General features: G+C 34.7%; 1 protein-coding gene across 1 annotated transcript; it reads left to right on the forward strand.

The window, feature by feature from the left end:
* Positions 1–2,765: 2,765 nt before the first annotated feature.
* MS3_00004805 (uncharacterized protein) lies at positions 2,766–16,941 on the forward strand (the record flags this gene model as incomplete). Its single annotated transcript, XM_012943128.1, has 4 exons — positions 2,766–2,924; positions 9,686–9,794; positions 15,089–15,607; positions 15,692–16,941. 4 exons carry the CDS (start codon positions 2,766–2,768, stop codon positions 16,939–16,941), a joined length of 2,037 nt encoding a protein of 678 aa, XP_012798582.1.
* Between the last annotated feature and the right edge of the window lie 370 nt (positions 16,942–17,311).

Genomic DNA, 17,311 nt, shown 5'->3' on the forward strand with positions numbered 1-17,311 from the left:
CTATGACAAATATTATTCCATTCATATTCTATCATATATGAAAGGTTAGATAGTGATCATTACATTATTAATATAGAATAAGAGAATGATGAAGAGTTTTATGTTGTGAAATTAGATAGAACTTTGTTGTGAACTAAGTGACTGATATAATCAGTTTATTGAATCACTAAATTGATCATTGATGGATTGTTTGTTTATAGGAAATAATCCAAACTAATATTCTTTCAATATGAGAAACTGTTAGAACTTTACTTATAATTGATTAATTATAATTTATTATAAGTTTAAATAGATAACATTGGTCAAAAGAAGGCAACAAATAGATATGCACTATACAAATCATTTGATTTATCTGAAGAACGGGATACTGACCAGGTGCTCAAATTGAAATGGGTGATTTGTATAGGGGGCTACACTCCGAGCTTTTAACCTGAAGGTATAATCCACAAAACAGTAAAGCAACGTTAAGAGATTCAGTCTCATGGTAGCCGGTCACCAACAATAAGTTCATACGCCTTTCGTTACTTTAGAATCCTGGAGCCCATATGATGTTTGGTTTACAATTAGGGATTTTCAACCTCGATCAGTGGACACGCTGTATCCACCAACCCGGTTAGAGCGCCGGACATTCATAAATAACACCGCTGAGAGAAGGCAATGAGTAGAACTTCTGTGACAGTGGCTGTATAAGCGTGGTTATATGAGAACATTTAATGGGGAAAAGATGACTCTCCCCACTCTCAACCTGACCATGGCACTTGGGGAAAATTTCTGGTAATGATAAAATAGGACTAGAAAATATGCAGTTATCTTATATTACGTAAATATGACAGTTTCTGCAAGACATTAAGAATCTCTACAATGTTGTGATATAATCGTGAGTGAAAATTAAACAATACATTCAGCTCAATCATCATATACTCTTGTATATTTGTGTTTAGACCTATTTAACCTACGTGATAATATCTATTTTAAAACACAATGAAATAATCATTATCTTCCTAATCAGTTACTTGTCACTATGTTAATGGTTACTATAGAATACAAAATTATTAGACAGATCAACTTCATCTATATGTTTCTTCTTATAGATCAAACGGATTTCAAAGACGTGGTTAAGTTGTGAACGATTATGGCATACAATGTTCCGTTTTATGTATTTAATTTTAGGCAAATATTATGGCCATTAATGTTATTATTGACTGTAATAATAATAATAACTTGCAAAGATGGATAGTGGCTAGAAGTGGAATCCAGGATGCGCGACAATTCGTCCTACTTGTGACTCGTCAGTTGGACATACCTCCATCTCAGAGTTGATGTTCACTCTGGAACTCAAACTCAGCACCTTTCGCTTCAAACATCATCGCATTATCCACTTAGCTACTGAGTCATGATAGCCAATAAGGTGAAGTTGAAATTCATCTATGCATATAATGCTTGTGAATTAAGGCTAATATCGAGGCAATACGCACAGTATGCACATATGCCAATAACAGACTGATCAACTGCAATCTTAAATAACAAGTAAATTAACACCAAGTAAATTTAAACTTCACCCCATTGCACAAGCAAGTGGCTATCAAGACTCAGTAACTAAATGGATAACGCAATAACATTTGAAGTGGACGGTACTGGCTTCGAATTCCTGAATGAATATCAACTTTTAGATACAGATGCATCTAACTGACGAATGTTAAACAAGATGAAACACTCATCCTAGATTCCATTGTTAACCACTATCACTTTGTTTACTTAAAAAGTTTGGTTAAACATTTATAAAAAGATTAGTATCAGTAGGGAATTTGTGGAGACTGTAGTAATTTTAATAGTTGAGATCATGAGTCAATTGAAGCTAGACCACTATGGAAAACCTGGAAACACTGGACGGCCGTTTCGTCTTATTATGGGACTCCTCAGCAGCGCGCATTCACGTCCCCACCTCGCGGGATTCGAACCCAGGACTAGACCACTGAGCCGGCTGGCCGGCCGGCATTCAACGGTGTTAATGTCCAACTTCAACTAATCCACGAAATTGAGCGACACATCCATCATTGTTATCAGTGAGTTACCACCTCACAACTGACCCAGTTGAACTCCACTGGTCACTGCTTCTCACTAGAACTCCAGGCCATCCAGTGCTTTCAGGTTTTTCGTGGTGGTCTAACTTCAATTAACTCATGGTCTCAACTGTTGAAACTTATAAAAAGTTATTTTTTTCTTAAAAGAAAAAAGAGAAAAGAACAAACTAAAAAATTTGTTAAAATTTACAAATTACAATCTTTTACTTCATTCCTATTGGTTAAAATAAAGAAAAAACATTTTCAACCAATCAGAATGTTGATTTCATTGGGGAAAAAAAGAGAAAAACAAATAGAGAATATGGTTCATGACTTGTTTATCTACTTTTTTTAAAAAAATTTTTTTAATCACTAAGGCATTCCCTATGCAACATATTTTCATTCATTTAACTTTTTTTTACATTCATAAAACAATATTGAACAAAAAGTGAAACGTATCAACAACAACAACAACAACGAAGAAAAAAAGAAGAGAAGAACAAGAGAAAAGAGAAAAACATCAAAAAGAAAAAACTGATTTCATTCAAACAATGAATGATTATTCTGATCCATGATCAATGTTCATCAAAGATTCTGTTGTTTTCTTTCTTCTTTTATGAAAGATCTATACTTCTATCATTGATTACATTGTTGTACAGTCTATGTATAAATATAAAGATCACTAATTTGATTCAATGGTGAATGATGAAAATAGAAGAAAATTTCAGTTATATAACATTTGTACCATTATATAGTATATCACATTTATATATAACAAGTATAATATTAAGTATTATAATAATTTGTACAATTATTGGAAATATGTTTGTTGTCATTGCAATAATAATTGATAGACAATTACAAGTAAGTGTGTAAAATGTGTTTTGATGATACTTACTCTGTACCCCTATCAATATACATATATATGTGACGTAATCATACCGCTAATTAGAGAACCGTGAATTATCGATCAGATCAATGAGGTATAAAACAAGTACAAGCAGTCTAAAATCCTTATCGGTCCTTATTCTTGATTAGCCTAGCCTGTTGAATCCAGAACACCAATTACAGCCTTCGTGATATGAATTATGTATTTCAGCCATATTGGGTTGATATACCAACCAAACAGACCATATTGTATCATAACATGGATCTAGCCAAAAGTGGCTGTGAATGTGGGAGGTAGTAATTGAGAGACTGGGTATAACTCAAGAAAGGTAAATCATATAACAATAGATCATAGGTCAAAATAAAGCTTATGATAATAGGAACATGAATATGAACAGTTTAGTTACATAACAATGATACGATAAAAATATGCGTAAACTAATAGTCCAGAAATAGATTTCAACAGTTACTATTCATTATGCTTATCGGGATATAACATAATCTCTCGCTCTCTGTTTATATCTCAGTTTTTGTCAATTCTTTGGTATACATTATTCAGAGAAAGGTTTTTTGTAGATATTATAGTAATTTGTAATCGTTGGACTCATGAGTCAATTGGAGCTAGATTACCATGGACAACCTGGAAGGTCCTGGGTTCGAATCTCACGAGGCCAGATCGTGAATACTCACTGTTGAGGAGGAGTCCTATATTAGGACGAAACGACTATCCAGTACTTCCAGATTTTTCATGGTGATCTAGCTTCAATTGATTCATGAATACATTAAATTGTCTAATGAACTGGGATTAATAATTTAGGGGATTGGAATGTTTCATTGAATTCGGACTATTGTTGCCAACTTTAAAGATAAATATTATTTTAAACATTATAGATTAATTGATTAGTCTCATTGATAATTAGGAGAGTAATTGATCAGTCTCTTTTGGCATATGAATATCAACTCTGGAATGTAGATATATCTAACTGATGAGCTTCAAATAAGATGAAACGCTCAAACTGGATCGTATTACTTGCTGCTATCTAACTCGGTTTGAAAATTACCATCTATTCTTGTTAACAAATATATAATTATAATCAGAGAGGGGTTTTGTGGATATTATAGTAATTCAGCAGTTGAATTCCTGAGTTGATAGAAGCTAGACCATGATTATAATCATCAAACGCTCACTAGTGAATGGCTTCAAGCAGTATTTCCTAGAGTTCTAATGAGAAGCAGTGACCAGTGGAATTCAACCAGGTCTTTTGTGAGATAGTAGTTCACTGATGACAATGGTGGAGTTGTCGCTCAAATTCGTGGATTGGTTGAAGTTAGAGACTAACACCGTTTGATGCCGGCAGGCTCAGTGGTCTAGAGGTTAAGCATTCGCGCGCGAAACCAATAGGTCCTAGTGTCGGATCTCGCGTGTGTCGGGATCGTGAATGCGTACTGCCAAGGAAAAGTCCCATACTAGAGTAAAACCACCTTCTAGTGGCTTCCAAGTTTTCTATATTGTTCTAACCTCTATTGACTCATGAATTCAACTATTAAATACGTAATTACACTGAGTTTGTGTACTCTGTTAAAGCTTCGGCAAAATAATAGGTTTCATTAATAAAGGTTTTCATGCCTTTGAAGTTTACTAACTGCGATGGAATAATGTTTACCTCATAATTATAAACATTAATTGAACAAATGAGCACCCTAGGTATACTAGCTTCACTTTGCGAAATATTTCTAGGGATCACTTTCGATGAATCAGTTATTATCCTTGAAAAAAACTTTAAATGAGTAGTCTTATGGTATTCCTACGTAAAGTACTAAGGTGGATCGATCATATGAGTGCCTTATTCTGGCAAACTTAAGCCGAGATCAATGCAACTGTGAAATTTTCGCTTATAAACTACAGCCACTATCTGATTCTGAAGTCCGTATGCATGTTCTAGTGTGTATAGTATAAGATCCATCCATAAGTCTAAAAGATGGAACGGATGAATGCTAAAGTCCTGTGAATTTTAAACACAATGCACAACAGTAGAGAACATGGAAATATAATAAACGTTTTTATCCCTGATTGAAGAAAAATCAGAAATTTCATAAAACCCTTGATCGGTTAAGGAAGAAAACACGGCTTATTAACTGTCTAATGGTTGAGATCATGTGGATAGGCACTTATAGAAGTAAAAAGATGTAACTAATATTACCGATTCACTCTTTACATTTTCTGATGTAGAGAAATTCAAGTCAGTTTCTAATAAGAAATTCATTCAGTTTATACTGAGATATGGTTCACTTGAATGGACATCATACCATTACTTCCCTTTACTCGTTTCATTATATGTGTATATTATTGATCAGATGTAGAAGCATAGATGAATACTTCGATGATGTTTACGGCCCTCCCCCCTCCTCTACATCTACGATCACAGTTGTCTAACATACATGAATTAAGAGAATATTCGATTGACAAATACATCACCTATTTCTAGTTTGCACATTTCAGGTTATTTCTACAATATACATGTCAGGAGTAGTTCAATTGGTTTGTTTCATAAATGGAAATTAGTCTACATATAGATTTGAGAAGTTTTACAAAGTAGATTCAATCTGTCGAAATGTTATTTAGTACCTTAATGGAAGTTGATTTCGGGACTGCAAAGCTTAGTCTCAGTCTCACTGCTGCAGTGATGAATCACTATTCATATGGAAGTATTTGATTGATGAGAGTATTATTTAGATGAAATACTTGTAGGATTGTGGTTGGTTGTATTGTGTGTTATGGTGTGCTTTGAGTACTCACCCACATACAAGAAACATTGGTTTTCATTTTCCATTTGGAAAAGTGATACCGCAAATCGTTTTAATGTGTGTTCCGAATTTGGGTCGAGACAGAAGATTGAGATTAAGGGAATGAGAACGTTGTGAAATGGAATTCATCATTTGTTCTAATGAAAACTGATGTGATCTATGTGTGTGATTAAGCTTAACGTTTTTGTAATTGTGGATGGTAAGATAATTGGTCTTTTTACTAGAACTCATATAATTGACCGAACGTTTGTATGTGAACTGGATAAACGTATTGAATCAGAGCGGTTGTTTCTTCAGATTCGCGAGGTATGAAATGTCCACTTCAGTTGGTTTCATCTTTTATTTTATTTTATTTGAACACATAAATATTGGTGCAAAGGGTCACCGAATACATATGCGCCACACACGTCGCTTGATTTGTTTGTGCGCTATGATACTACCCGGATGCTCAGACCAAAGCAGGTGGTTTTCTTAGTGGACCAAACCCGGAGCTTTCAACCTAAAGATCTGATCGACAAAGTAGTGGAGCAACGTCAAGAGGTGCAGTTCCATGGTAGCCGGTCACCAACAATAGATTCATATGTAAATTGTTCCCTCAGGATTATTGAGTTCATATGCACCACTAGTTTGGAATCAGGGTATTTTCAACTCCTCCAGGTGGATCCTTCATATCCACCAACCGGATTAAAGCTCCGAACACTCACTTTTCGTTCTCTCTATTTCTTAAACAACACCCCCTCCACGAGAAAGCAGTGAGTAGGTCTTTCCTGCCAGTGGCTATATACCCCTGGCCATATGAGAGCATTTCGAGAGGCAGAGCTGACTCTCCTCACCCTCGGCCGTACCAGAGAATTTGAGGGTGAGACCACATATCTGAAAGATATCCATATGTTTAAAATAAACCACATGATTCACGATCTTGTTAATTTAATACAAGAATATCGTATATTGGACAAACATCACACTCAGATAAATCAGTGTTATACCGAATAAACTATCACACTGAGTTTCATTTAAACAACCATTTATTTATGTTGCTCACATGCAAACAAACTGAGGATTATTTTCGAAGTGGTTTGGGGAGATACACTAGCACAACCATCATTTAAAGCCATTAATTAATGAACAAATGTTTAGCTTTAATATGAGACTTCTCAGAAGTTCTCACTCATAAACTCTCGATGAATCTGACTAATAACTTACCAATCTCTGTACAACAAGTGAGTATATGAAACGAGAGTGATAAGTATTTCAATGTATGCATATCTACCAGTCTCAATAGACCTAGTTCCTTAAGACAATAAGAGATTTCTAATGAAAAACTTTACTAATGCTACGTATTTATTTAATGATTATTTACACACGACTTAGTCTATGATACCTTTTAACTTTTACCTTACAGATATGCAAAGTCTTCTGTTTTTCTCTTATCATTCAGTTTCTAGCTCACTTACTTACTTACGCCTGTTACTCCTCGTTGAGGAGCCCACCAGCGGCCTCCCACCCTCTCGTGGGAGTTTCTAGCTTACTGACTAAATTTATTTTGCTTATGTAATATTTTGGCAGAAAAGTGTGATAAAACTCAATGAAAGCTAAAACAGAAAGAGCAAGAACGAAAAGATTCTAACAGAATAGCTAGAATTCATTTTGTTTCGTCTGGTTCTCATCAGCTGCTTACAACCTGTGATATTTAAACCTTATAATTACATAATGGGTTTAAATTACTTACATGAGAGGGTATGCTTGGAAAGTATATTAAAGACATTGGTATTGTATATCACCAATGTCGATGATCTACGTTGAATGATAGGAGACCTACTCGAGTTAGATGGGAAAGGTGTGACGAACCAGCTAATTTCGAAGTCACACCTTGCGGTCACCATCTAACGTGGATTACCCCTTTGACGTATCAAAGTACTATGGCTGCTATGACGACTGCATAACACAAAAGACGTTATTATGAAAATCTTATTAGCAAGAATGAGTACAGAGAAGATAGCGAGACCACCACCGCATATACCAGTCCATGGCATACGATCAACGTATGCGCGTTGGTTATCCTTAACCTTTACGAGGATCGATGATTTGTTCGATACTCAGTGACTCAACTGCCGGATGATTTAGCTAGGTCTCAGTGATATTTCACTGGCCCTACAGTATAGAATAGCAGGGGCGTAAATAAATTTAGTAGACTGAATATTGTAAATTGTTACGTCCTTGATCTGTCTACCCACTTTTGGTGCTGAGGATAACTTGTCTAATCTAGATTAAGACCTTGATGAGATAGGCTGACCGACTTAACCTTGAGGCTAGTACTCGTGAGTCCGAAATGAAGTAGAGAGAAGAAAATTATTCTGTCACCTGATTGATTGGCTGACAGGCATGCGAGTGAGCAAAGACAAGTCAACTGGAACACTAATCGATTTATTCTCAATTCTGATCTGGTTCCCGAATTTCAGATCAGTGTAAAGAGAGATACATGAATAAATAGATGGCTAACCCAACCACAAAGTACAATCATTAGCATAGAAAATAGAGTACAAAATAATACCATAGCCTTGGAAGAAAAAGAGCTATGGCAGTGAATCATACATCAAATGAAAGCTTATGTTTGTAGAATAGACTAGGGACAAAAATAAATGTTAATATTTTAAAAGCTTTGGATTAAATGAAATAACGTCCCGAAAAAATAGCTATTATAGTTTTTCAAGGGTTCTTGTTTCTCTGCTCACGTCATAAATATATACCATATATGATGAAAGAACATTCTACAACATTGATTGTGACAACAGTTCAAATAACCAGAAACAAACAGTGCAATTACCAAACATCTTGATATAAGACATCAGGTCGATACCTTGCAATCCTTCAAGATGATTATTAAGCAACCAAACTCCAGTCTTCTGATGTTTTTGATTGAGATTATAAACCGATTGATGTTGAACCACTATTGGAAACCTGGAAGCACTGGAAAGCCGTTTCGTCGTAATATGGAACTCCTTAGCAGTGCTTATCCATGATCCTGCTAGCTGGATTCGAACCCAGGGCATACAGCCTCGCGCGCGATGTTTGCTGAAGCCGTTGCCATCAGGCGTCAAACACATGAATTATATGTTCAAAAGGAGATGATTAATAATCTTTCCTTGCCTTGGTGACAAATATTCGTTCGTTGCATCTTGAAGTTTTTTTATTATTTTTCTTTAAACTATTTCTTGCATTTATTACTTCATTGAGTTTTATTTCAACTATCTTCCAAATTAATAATCTTATTTTATCAACTGAACTTTACTCACTATATTTACACTCATTATGTAATCACTTGTGTTCTGTCCGTTTGAACTATCGTCACAATCAATATTGTAGAATGTTCCTTCATCACATAAGGTATATTATCAGAATGGGTTTTGTGGAGATTGTAGAAACTTCAATAGTTGAAATCATGAGTCAATTGAAACTAGACCACCAATGGAATACCTGAAAGCCCTGGGCGGCCGTTTCGTCCTAGTATGAAACTCCTCAGTAGTGTGCATCCATGATCCCGCCCCGTAAGATTCGAACCCAAGACCTATCAGTATACATTTACAATATTCAGTCTATTCAATTTATTTACATCTTTGCTATACTATACTACTATATTTTCAATATAACTTCTAACCAATCCCTCTCATGTCAGTAATTTAAGCCGATTATGTAATTATAAGGTTTAAATATCACAGGTTGTAAGCAGTTGACGAGACCCAGACGAAATAAAATGAATTCTAGCTATTCGGTTAGAATGTTTTTGTTCTTGCTCTTTTCGAAAATGATAAAGGGAACTATATGTATGAAAGTTCTCAACAAAAAAATCGCCTCCTTGCACTATATTAAATTATTTCTATGTCATAATTAATTTTATCCATTGTATTCACTTCCTCCCCTCGTTTATTTTACAGCGGGTTTCTAACTATCTAATATTGAGTTTAGCTGTGGCTGATTTAATGGTTGCAATATTAGTTATGCCAATTAGTGCCTTAAATGAAGTTTCAAAGAAATGGTGGCTTGGTAAGTATTCTATTCACATATAGATATATAGATAACTTTCTCAATTAACTATTCCTAATAATTTCAGTAGTTGAAAACATGAGTCAATTGAAGATAGATCACCATAGAAAACCTGGAACCACTGGATGGCCGTTTCGTTCTAGTATGGGATTTCTCAGCATTGCCCATTTACGATCCAGCCCCTCGCAAGATCCTAATAATTTCTAATAATCATCAATCCTTGAGGACTACCTCAAGTAACTCAAAGATTATTTAGTAAATACTAAGAAGAACTAAAATATTTATCCAAACAGAAAGATTAGAAGATTCCGAACTTTTAATATGCAAATATAATGTTTTAAGCTAATCAACGAAACATTCATTAAATAGAATATGATACAAAAGAAATAACATTTGAACGGTATGATTTAGTCTCTTTGAAATCAATGTTTGTTGTGAACTAATGTTCATTTTTAGAAAAAAACTTTCTTATGTATGGATGACTGATTCAAAACGTGGATTTCAGGAAAGATTTCATTTGAAAAAAGGTGTTTTTTCAATAGTTGGATTCATGAGTCAACTAAAGCTAGACTAACATGGAAAACCTGAAAGCAGTGGGCAACCGTTTCGTCCCAGTATGGGACTCCTCATTAGTGCGTGTCCATGACCCCGTCTCAAGAGATTCGAACCCAGAACCTTCGATCTCACGCGTGAACACTGCACCTCGAACCCACTGAACTGGCGGGCATTGAACTGTGTTAATGTCTAACTACAATTAATCCACGAATCTACGTCATCGTCCACCAATGTCTTCAGTGAGTTACTTTCTCACAACCGACCTGGTTCAACTACACTAGCCACTGCTTCTCACTAGAACTCCAGGAAATACTAATTAAAGCCAGTCACTAGTGAGCATATGTTGATTAATACCAGAAGGGGTTTCTGTAGATATTATAATTTCAATAGTTCATATCATGAATCAATTGAAGCAAGACTATCATGGAAAACCTTGAAGCACTAAACAGACGTTCCGTTCTATTGTGGGACTCCTCAACAGTGCGCGTCCGCAATCCCGCCAGGCGAGATTACAACCCAAGACCTATCAATCTTGCATGAGAATGTTTAGTCTCTATTCCACTGAGTTGGCCACCATCCAGCAATGTTAATGTCTAACTTCAAATAATCCACGAAATTGCGCGACACCTCCACCATTGTCATCAGTGAATTACTATCTCACAACAGACCTGGTTTTACTCCACTGGGTACAGCTTCTAACTAATAAACAGTTTATATAATTTGTACTTAGTATAACAAATTTAACTACATATACTTTTAAATACGATAAACTAAAGTGTTTACAATATATAATAGGGTCAGTAAGTTATTTAGACAACTGTTTCCTTTTCTATCTTAATCATACATTGAAAAATTTAAAAAAAGATTGGCAAATTTACAAAGTCAAATCGATTAATTTCAATATATATCTTTAATATTTGGAATGTATTTACAACATTATAAGCAATGATGGATAGTGGGTAGCAGTGGAATTTAGGATTCGCGTTTCGTCCTATTTGAAACTCATCAGTTGGACGAAACGTGTGTTCTGAATTCCACTACTAGCCAGTATTCATTTTTGATTATAATGCTTGTGAATTAAGGTAATATTAATGTAATTCATACAGTATGCACATATGCCAATAAGTGAATGATCAGTTACAGTTCTCGATATCAATGGGAAGATTCAAGTAAACAATACCAAGTGAATTTAAACTTCACCCCATTGCACAGGACTCAGTAGCTAAATGGATGATACGATGACGTTTGAAGTGAATGGTAGTGAGTTCGAATTCCTGAGTGAACATTAACTCTGAGATGCAGATACATCCAACTGACGAGTCCCAAATAGGACGAAGTGTTGCGCATCCTGGATTTTACTGTTAGCCATTATCCATCTTTGCTTATAGTGCTTGTGAATTAAGGCAATATCGATGCAATATTCACAGTATGCATTATTATGTCAATAACAGACTGATCTATTGCAGTCCTAAATAACAATGGGAAGATACAAGTAAAGCCTCCAAATGAATTGGTACGGCCAAGAGTGGGGAGAGTCCGCTCTGCCTCTCGAAATGCTCTCATATGGCCACGCGAATACAGCCTATGCCAGGGAAGTTCTGCTCATTGCCTTCTCGTGACGGGGGTGTTGTTCACGAAATAGAGAGGACGAAAAGTGAATGTTCGGAGCTTTAATCCGGTTGGTGGATATGGAAGATTCCCCTAGAGGCGTTGAAAATACCCTGATTCCAAACCAGTGGTGCACATGAGCTCAATGATCCTGAGGGAATAAATGGTGTATGAATCTATTGTTGGTGAACGGCTACCATAGAACTGCATCTCCTTGCGATGCTCCACTGCCTTGTAGATAAGACCTTCAGGTTGAAAACTCCGAGTGTGGCCTCTTAAGAAAACCACCTGCTTCAGTTTGGACACCCGGGGCAGTATCACGGCCCTCACACAAATCAAATGTGAATTATGTGACGGCCCCTTGTACCAGTATCTATGTGTTAAAATAAATCAATCAATCAATAAAATGATTTATCTGAGTATGAATGATGTTTATCGATGATATGATATTCATGTATTAAATTAACAAGAAGTGTGCATAAGATGATCAGACACCATGTGATTTGTTATAACTCTGGGTATTTCTCATATATATATAATTTCATCCTTATTCATAATCAAAATGGATATATAATCAATATATGTAAATGAGTGTATTTTTCAATTAGGGTGGTCATTATGTTTTAGGAGTTAATCAATGTTCATAGTGTACCAGTTTCGATGTTCTTACTTTGCATTATGACAATTGTAATGGTTCGTTGTTTTACAAATATAAGTAATAAGAGATTCAGATGTATCACTCAGAGATGATCAAACACAATATAGTTTCTTAGATGAAATTTCCCATTTTCAGTAGGGGGAGTAGTTTTCAACCTATACACTTTCAAAGGTTATGTTGACTATCTAAACATTTAAATATTGAAGTATTTTTCAACTATTTTCTGAGTAAAACACAATGATTCACTACAACCAAACTTATTGTTAAATTCACTCGGTATTTTTTACTTGTATCTTCCCATTATTGTCTAGGACTGAAATTAATTAATCTCTTGTTGACATATGTAAACATTAACTCTAGGATGTATGCACATCCGGCTGATGAATCCGGAATAGGACGAAATCCGCGTCTTGGATTCCACTGCTAGACACTATCGAAACTCGATTAGATGGTGGTTGGAGGTAGTTAACAGGAAACCCTGGATCTGGGTCTCGTACTACTTGGCAGTCGTCAGGATGGTGTATCTGTAATCTTGAAGGAACTGGTACTCCCTGGCGGATTTGATCTCGTGTCACCCAGCTTCACAGTCAGAGACGTTACCACTAGGTTATCTGGGCCGCGACCGATCTCCTTTAGGACTGATATGTAATCACAATTGATTGATCACTGGGTGGTGATCAATGCCATGTTTGTCAAGTGTTTATTTAGTGCAGATCGAGATTAGAGGTAAACCTTGCTGACGAGTGCCAAATAGCACGAAACCCGGGTTCAGGGTTTCCTGTCGACTACCTCCAACCACCATCTAATCTCAATATATAGTGCCCGTATTGTCGAGTCACCTAGACTAGTGGCTACATTGCAACTTGATCGATAGCATTCGATCTGCACTAAATAAGGACTTGACACACATGATACTGGTCGCCACCCAGTGATCAATCAATTGTGACTATCGAAACTCATTGTTATTGGGAAAGAAAACTAATATCCATACTTAACCGTAAGCATAAACTGGATATGATCGACTATGTCACATCGCACTATCTACTGGTTTATATATGTGTATGGTCACACTTGTTCAGGGAGGAGTAATCGCAATTTTTAAGTTATAGTAGTTGAGCATGTATTATAATGGCTACAAAATAAGTCAAATGATTTAAAAGGATTTAACCATTGATTTTTTTTCTTCAAATGACAAACACAGTTAAAATAGGTCATTTTGATTCATCTTAACTCACTTTTTATGGCTTTGAATAAAAGTTGATCAGTGAGACTTGATCAGTGAAGTTTGTCAAAGCCATTGATACACGGAAATTCAACTCAAACACCTTGTGTGTACTTACAATGAACCTGCCTTGCTAAAATTGATTTGTTTTCTAGAGCGATGTGATTCATTTTGTTTTCATTTTTATTTTCTAATAAGTCTGATTTTTTATTGAGATCATGAACCGATTGATGTTAGACAACCATTGAAAACCTAGAAGCACTGGACGACTGTTCCATCCATCCCGGTTTGATTTAGACATTACTTTTAAATTCTTGATAAGTAAATATGGGATCGGAGTGTTCGAAGCGTATTCACGTTAATAAATCAATTAATTCTAATAAATTTCCATTTTCTATTTTTTATTTTTCAACCTAATTTATTTCATAGTTGAATTCACGAGTCAATTAAAGTTAGACCCACATGGAAAACTCGGAAGCCACTGGACGATTTTTTCGTCCTAGTATAGGACTCTTCCTTGGCAGTGCGCATCCATGACCCCACCTCGTGGAATTCGAACCCAGGAATTATCAGTCTTGCACGCGAAAGCTTAACGGCTAGACCACTGAGCTGACTGGCATCCAATGATGTTAATGTCTAACTTCAACCAACCCACGTAATTGTACCACTGCCGTAGAATGCCGGCTCAGTCATCTAGAAGTTTATCGTTCGCGTGCGAGACTGTAAATTCTGGTTTCGGATCTCACAATTGGGATCGTAGATGAACATTGTTAAATAGTCTCATTCTAGGACGAAACAGCCATCCAGTGCTTCAATATTTTCCATAATGATCTAGTTATAATTGACTCATGAATTCAATCATTAGATTACTACATTCTCCACAAAATCCCTTTCTGATAATTGATTTTAAACAATTTTATTTGTTTCAATGGTTGAGATCATGTATCAATTGAAGCCAGACCATCATGGAAAACCTGAAAGCATTGGACGGCCGTTTCGTCCTAGTATGGGACTCCTCAGCATTGCGCATCCACGATCCCGCCCCCCGCAGCGAGATTCGAACCCAGGACCTATCAACTCATAGTTGCTTACAGTATATTCTAGTAATTATAACTAAATACAATGAATAATCCTCACTATTCGTTTTTAATCGGGGGTGGGGGGGTGGGGGAGAGAGATCTAATCAAATGATGAATTGTATCCATTTTTAACATAATCATTCTAATATGTTTTTTCTCTCATTAAAAATAGGTATACCATTATGTGATATATGGATAATAATGGATGTATTATGTTGTACTGCATCTATTTTACATTTGGTTGCTATAGCAATTGATCGTTATTTAGCAATAACCCGTATTAATTATATAAGAGAACAAAAAAAGAAACCAATTTATATAATGCTTATAATAATATGGTTATTATCATTAATGATTTCATTACCAACACGATTTCATCTAACAAGAAATGATCATTTTCTATTTAATGAATGTAATATTAATAAAGATTATCTATTTACAATATTCTCTACAGTGATTGCATTCTATTTACCAATGATCTTTTTAATTGGTATCTATGTGAAAATTTATCAAGTTGCTAAGAAACGTATCAGGAAAAAATCATTACGTGGTTTATCTTCAATCACAAGAGAATCATCGATTGATTTACATAACAAAAAAAATATTGAACATAATGATCATGAACAAGATCATGATCAAGATCAAGATCATAGAACTAAACATAAGCATTTCTTTAAAAGATCTTCAATATGTATAAATAATCATTTGTTTAATTGTCCATTTAAAATGATGATGATAGAAATGAATCCATTATCTATAAGTAATAAATATTTAGATATGATATCAACTAGTTTAGAGAAAGAAACATCATCACCATATTTGAGTTCAGATCCAATTGAATATTGTGAGAAATATGACAATCAACAGAATATAATTAGATCTTCAATTGAATGTCTAAATAATGAAGAATTGAATCAAGTAGATTATCCATATTTTGATCCAGATCATATTATAGATCATAATGATTACTTAAAACAAATAGTAGTATCTAATAGTAGTATATCTTATTCAATGAATGATAATAATAATAATAATGATTATTGTCTTACTCATAATCTATCCACATCTGATATAATCAACACTGATGATGACGAAGTTATTGAAATCAAACAGATAGGTGATAATGAAATGGTAAACGAATCAATTGTTGAAATGAATTATCATTTCAATAAAATCAATAATCAAATTAAATACATACAATCCAATCAAAATTCAAAGAGAATACAATCACCATTACAATCTATTACAAGTCCTATTCTACTATTTGATTTCGATAATGAAATCACAGATCATTTGATATATTCACATCAACCATTATGTAATTTTATTGATCCAATCAAATTACATCATGTAAATGATCATTCTAATCGTGGTAGCATAGAAACAAAATTATATCCAATATCACCGTATTTATCATCCACTGATAGTTTAATGAGTATCTATTCATATAATATTATACCTTATAAACAATCATTAGATCAAATAAAACCACCATTTTGTTATGATCATTATGAAACTATAAATGATCATGTTACAATAATGGATCATAATCAAATTGATCCTATACAAACTTCTACTCCTATTCATATTACTACTACTACTACTACTACGACGACGACGACAACGACTAGTACTACTACTAATACTACTAATAATAGTCATAGTACTAGTAATACTACTAATAATAGTATATTATATTCATCTAAATTGATCAATATGAATAATATTGAATTATATCGTGAACGTATAGAATGTCATCGTGAAAATAAAGCCATTAGAACATTATCTATTATAACTGGTTGTTTTCTATTATGTTGGTTACCATTTTTTTTACATACACTTATTATACCATTTTGTTTACCACAATGTAATTTAAATCATTTTATAAGTAGTATATTTTTATGGTTAGGTTATTTAAATTCATTATTAAATCCAATTATATATACAATATTTGCACCGGATTTTAGAAATGCTTTTAAAAAAATTCTTTATACTATATTGAATACATTGAATGTAAAACAATGAAATATAAATGATTAATCCGCTTGTTTTTGATAGATTCTCTTTTTCAGATCTTATCATTCTGTTATATTTGAAATGATTACAAGTTCATCTAGTCTATGAATGGAACAAATGCTTTGTGACCAATAATCAATTAAGCGCCTGGCGCGAGACGGATAGGTCCTGGGTTCGAATATCGCAAGTCAGGATCGTGGATGAGCACTGTTGAGGAGTCTCACAATAAGACGAAACGGCCGTCCAGTGCTTTCAGGTTTTCCATGGTGGTCTAGCTTCAATTGACTCATAATTTCAACCAGTGTAGTAATCAATAAGTTAGTTATTCTGATGCGTCCCAGCCCTCGTTAACCACAGTGAAAGAGAGAGAGAGAGGTGA

The sequence above is a fragment of the Schistosoma haematobium genome, chromosome 3 (genome assembly GCF_000699445.3).
Source record: "Schistosoma haematobium chromosome 3, whole genome shotgun sequence".
NCBI classification, from domain to species: Eukaryota; Metazoa; Platyhelminthes; class Trematoda; order Strigeidida; family Schistosomatidae; genus Schistosoma; species Schistosoma haematobium.